Below are 7,716 nucleotides of genomic sequence, written 5' to 3' on the forward strand. Positions count from 1 at the left end.
CATGTAAATACAGTCTGAACTAATGACCTTGATCTGACGAGCTCCATGATCATCCTGTCAACAGTCAAACTGGACCAGAAGATAAATGTGAACGTGTGTAAAACATCTGAACATTTCTCAAAAAGGATCAAACAAACACGAAGAATATCACAAATACCTTTTATTATCAAAATGTTCAGTTACTTATTTTGTGCAGCCGCAGTTTTCAGGCTGCAACTTGGTGGGCCTGTTGGATCGTATAAAAACTTTAATGGTGCTTGTAGTTTTGCGTTATTGCACTAACACACCTCACAGTGGATCACGTAATGCAACACAAAGTACTTTGATCAGACAATGATCCACTGTTTCACACCAAGCTGCAGAGGGACAGTCAGACAGGGTGATGGTGACACTCCAACACCACATGTGCTGTGGTAAACATCTTGTTTCACAGGTGGGAACAACAGAAATGACAGTAGAGCCCAACAGTCCACGTAAATTCAACCAAGCTGCGCCAAATCTCACACACTCATAGATATCAGTTCCCTAAATATGCCTCATGTCTTTCATCTCGATCCATGAGTCACTCCCTGGGAAATTGTTAATGTTTCTCTCTGTATCTAAAATGAAATGTTTTTTTCTTTGCCCTTCTCACAATCTTGCTCACAAACAGGGGCACAAACAAAACCTCCTTATTTCTCACAATGTCCCTTTTAGAAACAACATTTTCGGTCTTCTATTAAAACACATGACTCGTCTGCTCAGCGTAGGTTCAGACTCTCAATCATTTCATATCTGGGGCAGAAGAGTAACAGACTTTAAAATCTTCCTTTCTTTTCTTCTTTTGTGTGACAGAGCTTGAATTTAATTACACTAGTGTACCACAGACTTCCACTAGTGGGCAGTGATTGGATTTGTATTGCTCCGGTTGTGCCACAGTGCATGATTTACAGTGTGAACTCCTCAGAGTATTGTAATGGTATATACTTATATAACAGAAATGTAAAAGAAGATTTGAGGGCATCTCTATGATGAGAGTTTTGGTTTTCTTCTCTCAGAGGAAGGCAAAAAACTCAGCAGGTATTTGCTAAATTTAAATTAGTTTTTATAAGTTTAATTTAATATAAGATTCAAATAGAGTCTGAACACAAACCTGAGCTAATTCGTCTTAGTTTCGTCTGAAAACGTGATAAATTATATATTTACAACATAACAACTGCACATATACTCTCAGTATTTAAAAAAATGCTTAATTGGACTTTTTGAATGCTTCATAGATAAAGGATCCCTTATAATCTATAAAGCAAACATAATAGTTATAGAAATGTTGTCTCGTATATCTGTCCCCATTTTCATAAGGGGCAAAAAAAAAACTATTCATGATGCTATCGTATTGCTGTACATGCAAAATCACACTGAAGTTAGTCTTAGTTACTTTATGTCTATGTGGTTAGTTTACAGTCATACCATCAGCTCTGTTGTTCTATAGACACTTGTTCTTAGCATCACCAGTTTTCTGCACACCACAGACATCACAGTGTCTTCATGTGTAACCAGTGTTGATCAAATTGTCTATTTCAGGTCAATGATATGTTGCGTTAACATCTCTCACACGCTGCAGACCACGTCTCCTCACGTGAGCCACTTCTCGATGCAGTTGCTGAACACTGTGTAGTTGTTGTGCCAGTGGACGTGCTTCACTCCGGACTGAACACACGTCGACACGCCGCCGCGAGCGTCCAGCGTCTTCAGGCCAAACGTGTCATTCCTGTAAAACTGTCAAAGGGAGAGACGCACACGTGGACAGGTCAGAGTGCACAGTGAGCTGCTGCTGGGCCGTTTGCAGGGATGCTGGAAGTGCATTATTGAACTATGCATACTGTTATGATTTTGTTGTGACTTCTTCATGACGACACTAATTATGACACTCATTTGACAGATGAGCTCCAAAATGTATTCATCTGAAGACACAAACACACACACACACACACACACACAAACACACCTTGCTTCCAGTTAAGTGTAATAGAGAAATAACTTGTGTGTGGTTTGTAACCTACCTCCTGCTTCCTCATTTCCACAACATGCTCGTCGCTGTCATAGAATCCAAACTGGCTGTGAAGAAAAGAGGAAACAATCACTTCAGGTAAAGATTCAAGGTTTTGACACTTGTGCGACTGTTTCCACCACAAACTTCACCAACTAAAGCATCTGTTTGCAACTACTTCGCCGTCTTGCACCCGAGTATCTGTCCAAGCCGATGGTGTAATTTTCACAGGCCATTTCTCTCAGGTTTCACTTTTGGTTTAGTTAGAATAAACAACAATATTATTCAAATATGTCTTCACATTAATTAGGATTTATGATCCACAGGATGGGATTTTTTAAAGGTGAGACACTATGTTGTGGCTCTAATAACAAGCCTTCTTTCCGACACGTGGAAGAAAACATCCAAAATACACATAGAAGTGTTGATTTTAATAAAATGTGTCTATTTTTTTTCTCAAACTCAACTTCAGTATCACTTACATACACTAAAGTATTCAATAAAAAAAATCTATATTCTTAATTAATTCATGGAGGGGTTTGTTTATATATTATTCTTAATCTGATTTAAATAACATTTTATTGCTAAAAAATATGGTGAGATTTCATTTTTAGAGCGACAATAAAAAAAGCGATTTATCTAAAATCCCCTTCACATGTTATGATAAAAACAAGTGTGTGTTAGTGAATCATAAAATGATTGAAACCTGGACTCCCACGGTGTGATGACGCCATCGTCCGGTCCTCCAATCAGCACAAGCTTCTTGATGCGTAGAAAGTTTTCCCTCCATGCTGAGGAAGTGAAAATGAGAAATGCATGGGGTTATTTGGAGTTTTTCTTTTTGCAGAAGCTCACTGCACAGCCACAGGTGACGACTGTGACAGTTATTCATTCATTCCATCACCTTTCAGGTTGCTGTGAGGTCTGTCACCGTTTAGCATCGGCAGGAAGTTGTTGCTCTGCAGGTACTGGGGCCTGTGGTGAGGGTCTGGGGAGAAAACATGAAAAGTGTTCGTAGAGTCAAGAGATCTTTATCATCACTCTACCGAAAAACAATGTCTGTAGAAGCTTAATTAGGCAACACACTTGAATTGAGACTACAAAGTAAAGATACAGTGTGAAATAGAAGCTATGAAATTATAAAAAATAGGATGAAATATATATAAAAGTATGTATATACAAGGAATCAAAGTAGAGACAGTATAGACGGTACTGAAATGTGCAAGAAATCTAAATAGACAGGAAATTGCTCAGGTAAATAAAATAAATATTACACTTTAGAGTGGTGGATAAATATGACAATGAATACAATGAAATCTGTTGTAGCATCTTCGAAAGAGGGGGATGTAATGGACACATGCAGATCTTCCTCAGTCAAAACTATGAAGATTTTCATTTAACACCACCTCCCTCATTCTTACCGTTCCAGTATTCGCAGAAGGAAACTTTCTGTCCCAGTCTCCTGTAGCAGATTCTAAACACAGTCTTCTTTATGTACTCAGGAAACAGCCACCGCAGGTAACTAGTGTCTGTGGAGTCAGGCAGTGAGTGTGTTGATGTTTTACAAGTTCATTTGAATTGATCAAAAAGTTCCCCTAAAGGAAAAGGGTTAGAGGTGCGAGGGAAATCTTGCAGTGGTGAAGGAATGAAGTTTATTCTGAAGTTGGACGAAATCTTAAGCGGAACCGAATTTACTCTAAACCCCAGATGCATAAGGGAGACCAGGATGAGGAAAGTTAACAAGTTTTAGATGTTTTTTAATCTCCCCACGTTACAGCAGCCAAATACCATTAGACTTCATAACCCCAACCCTTCAGGACAAATACATCTAAACCTTTGCTCACGTCGTCTAACCATTGTTGCATCTTCTCTATCTCGCTCTACGAAAGTCAGAGCGCCCTCTTGCAGAGATAGTGTGTACATTCCTCTAGTGGTTTTCTATCCTAACTCAACCTTGGGTCCTACAAATACTGCAAAGGAGAGAAGGGGACGTAGTATCATAATACAAATATGTGGTGGATTTAGATAATGTCATCCGGGGTTTGAGAATCACGAAAACGTAAAATAATGCATTCTACTTGAAAAATTATAAAATAAAACTAACATATAGACCCAAACCATAAATATATCTGCAACAAGAAAGAGACATGCATCCCTGACCTCCATATTGCCCGGCCTGAGGCGACGACAGTGAGATGAAGGTGTGCACGTTGTGGTCTGGAGTCGTGGAGAGAACAGCTCGACAAATCAATCCACCTTTAAAAGAAAAACAGACAAATGAGTCACAATTCAGATGACAGACTTTGATTAAAGATGGCAGCTCCGCAAAAGTGAAGCCAAAGCACGTGGATCGCCCCCTGGTGGCTGGCTGCAGTATAGGTCATTAGCCCTGCCTCCTCCATGTATAGTGGAAGGGATGTGGACCAAACTAAAAAAGTCGCACACGTCTCAAAGACATTTTTAATTATCACAGTTTTAATTAATTATTTGACGCTACAAAAATGGAGGGCAACAGCATGATTGACAGCTGAGACTGACTTGGGATTGGGAATATAAAATACTATTATTGTATTTATTTATTTATTTGCTTCGTAAATTTTTTGCCTTGCAGTTGCAGCTCCTTGCCAGTAGGGATGGCTGCAGCCCCCTCAGCACCCCCCACTCCCATCATCCTTGTAAAAACATGCAGGTTACAGACGAACTCCACATTTACAGACATAGAAAGAAAGTTGTAGAAAACATCTGGTGGATGCAGAGGGAGCTGATAAACCACCTCTTGCATCTGACCACTAAGTCTAAAGATAACAACTTGTGGATGTGTGTGGCTGACATCTGTTGACATGCAGTGTCTATGTGAGTGTGCGATGGACCTTGTGAGAAGCACAGAAGATGGATGCCATCGGGAGCCCTGCTCACGATGGACTCGATGGCTTTCCTGAAGTCTTGGACCTGCCTCCACATGGGCTTCAGACTGGCCACGTTGTTGTACAAGTCGATCACTGACACCTCGGTACCTGGATGCACCTGGAAGGGACGAGAGAACTGAGGGATCAGACTTGTGATCGTTTGAGGGACAGAGTACCAGAAACAGAAAATGCTGATTAAATCAACTATCAGCCTGATGACTGATGACGTTATCTGCCGCCTGAGACAGTTCCTCCGGGGGAAAGCTGATCAGGAGGAAGAGAAAATGATAAGGGAACTGAATTCAGGATCTTAAACAACTTTCTGGATTTCACTTCACTGCCTAGTGTGAGAACAGTTGATCTTGTCTGAGACTTAAACATCTTTTGAGTTATTGTGTATGAGAAACCATAAAATGTACTGTTATCGCACATAATTTCCTGATTTGACCTAATTCTATTTTTTATTATTGTAATTGGTGGTCCTGCTTGAATCTCTATAACAGTGTTTTTATTCTTTTATTTACTCATTTTGACTGTGTTTTTATCTGTTTTATATGATTATTTGTGTGTTTTTTACTTTCTTTTGTGTTTTTTGTTCATGAAGCGCTTTGTAACTTTGTTATGAAAAGTGCTATACAAATAAAAATATTATTTAGATGTTATTATAAGAATCCCAATGCATTAGATTGGGATGTTTTATGTTTTGTGTTAAGAGTCGTCATCCTGTCTCTGACATTGGATAAGATTTACCTTGAGAGAAAATAATAATCTTGACTTGTAGTGACCCACACTTGTTATCTGTCCTCTCTCACCTGATGTAATACTGACAAGTTTCTATTGTACTTGACTTTGACAGTCCACATGAATGTTAGACCAAGGACAACTGAGGCTCACTGAGTAAATCACTTTATTCACCACAGTGAACATCATAAGAAATTCAGCTTTCAGTCTTTCATCCAACATCTGCAGAAGATTTTTCTTAATCAGATCTCTTGTTTAAAAATACTTTAAAAAAATTATACTTGGAGGTTAAATTAGAATTATTTTACTACTCAAAATTCAAATTATCAACATTAAGCTTTACTGGTGAGTAAAATATGTAATTACAAAACAGAACTTTTACCTCTAACAGAGTATTTTACAATGTTTTAGGTGATTTTACTTTAAGAGTTTCCTTAAATACTTCCTTAAATACTTTAAATACTAAATAATCATCTATGAGGCTCTTTTCAATTTTTCTTTTTAAACTGTTCTTTTTGTATTGTCTTGTGTTGCTTTTACAATTTGTCACGAAGCCTTTCATAAACTACTTGGATCCCTTTGAATTGCCTTGTTGATGAAATCTGCTCAACGAATAAACTTGTCCAATTTATTCTTTGTTTTACTTTTCCTTTCTTTTTTCATTTATATTTCTGTTATTCGTGAACAATGAAATAAAAGTTACACACTTACAATTACATGAATGACAAATATCTTGATATAGTATTTTAGACAACTGCTTTACTTATTTCTCGTGCATATCATTTGTTGTGTTCCTACCTTGGATATGAACAGAGACAGAGTTTTGAACTGCTTCGGTCCATCAAAGATCCCGTGCACGATGACAACAGGCTTGTATCCGTAGATGCAAACTCCTGCCAGGAGCAGCAGCAGCAGCAGCAGCAGCCGCGATGTCTTCATCTCCAGCCGGTCTCAGGCACCGACACCTCCCGCTGAGCTGCTCGCTGCAGGGTCGAGCTCAGAGACTTGAATGGTGATCGATCTGATTATCGATCCGTTTCCACTCCTCTTGAGTTGGAGAAGCTCGTGCACGCTCCCTTCCTCGTCACCGCTTCCTTGTGTTCCTGGGTGGTGTTTCATGAAGATCTCAACGCGTTTCCCCTGCAGGTTAAACAAAGACCTCAGTCAATCCAAAGAGTTTGATTCAGTGGTGGAAAGTAATAAAGTACTCTACGTTTACTCGAGTACTTTTGCGTTACTCGAGTATTTTCTTTCTTTGCCACTTTATGCCTCTAAGTACCTGTTGTATTTGTTACTCGATTACATTACATTAACTTACTTTACAGGTTCTGAGTAATATTAGGCTATGATCAATAAATAATTGATGATTACACCAAATATTCATCATTTTCCTCACAAAACTTTTGTTTCGCATTTGAAATGAGCTCTTACTCTTATCATCCAGCTCCCTTGTATTGATGTATGTACAGTATGTGTGGATGTAATATGTTCTACATGCGGTGGAAGTGAAGCTGTATTTAGGCGCACAGCTTCCTTATCTAATCTGACTCCAGTTGTGCGTCAGACAAAGTTTGTTATACACCAAACGCTGAAGGTCACACAGCCTCAATATCAAATACAGTAGTAACCTAGAAGGATTCCCAGTAGAGCTCCTCCAAGACCCAATAATCCCCCTGAAACTCAATCAAGCTGCAACAAATTTCACACACTCATCGATATCAGTCTCCTAAATATGCCGAATTTTTTTTCATCGAGATCCATTAATTCTTATTGTGAGAAATCGGTGAAAACGTTTAAAAAAGACCCACCGTACACGTCACAATGTTAGAATGTAATGGGACAACTGAGACCACAAAAACAGTCAATACCATATATTTCTATCACTAATGTTGTTGTTATGTGACTGTTGTTATTTTGCTGTTGCTGTTGTAATTTTTACATTGTTGTTATTTTGCTGTTGTTTCTTTTTATCAGTGACGTGAAAACTTTCTGAAAGCAAGTGAAAGAGCTGGATAGTCGGATGTAGTTCCTCCGATGGCCGCA

At 38.8% G+C, this 7,716-nt stretch overlaps 1 protein-coding gene across 1 annotated transcript; it reads right to left on the reverse strand.

Annotated features, from left to right (window-relative positions):
• Positions 1-147: 147 nt before the first annotated feature.
• Positions 148-6,771, reverse strand: LOC118113298 (lysosomal thioesterase PPT2-A). Its single transcript, XM_035162842.2, has 8 exons — positions 6,472-6,771; positions 4,897-5,050; positions 4,187-4,282; positions 3,448-3,555; positions 2,931-3,014; positions 2,733-2,817; positions 2,040-2,094; positions 148-1,755 (listed from the first exon to the last, which is right to left on the reverse strand). Exons 1-8 carry the CDS (start codon positions 6,610-6,612, stop codon positions 1,612-1,614), a joined length of 867 nt encoding a protein of 288 aa, XP_035018733.1. The 5' UTR covers positions 6,613-6,771; the 3' UTR covers positions 148-1,611.
• Between the last annotated feature and the right edge of the window lie 945 nt (positions 6,772-7,716).

Source organism: Hippoglossus stenolepis, chromosome 8, assembly GCF_022539355.2.
Source record: "Hippoglossus stenolepis isolate QCI-W04-F060 chromosome 8, HSTE1.2, whole genome shotgun sequence".
NCBI classification, from domain to species: Eukaryota; Metazoa; Chordata; class Actinopteri; order Pleuronectiformes; family Pleuronectidae; genus Hippoglossus; species Hippoglossus stenolepis.

Coding starts and splice junctions, on each gene's coding strand:
- LOC118113298 (XM_035162842.2), bottom strand. CDS start 6,612: ATGAAGACATCGCGGCTGCTGCTGCTGCTGCTGCTGCTCCTGGCAGGA. Junction 4,283..4,896: donor TCTTCTGTGCTTCTCACAAG/GTCCATCGCACA, acceptor TTTCTTTTAAAG/GTGGATTGATTTGTCGAGCT. Junction 1,756..2,039: donor TGGAAATGAGGAAGCAGGAG/GTAGGTTACAAA, acceptor TCCCTTTGACAG/TTTTACAGGAATGACACGTT.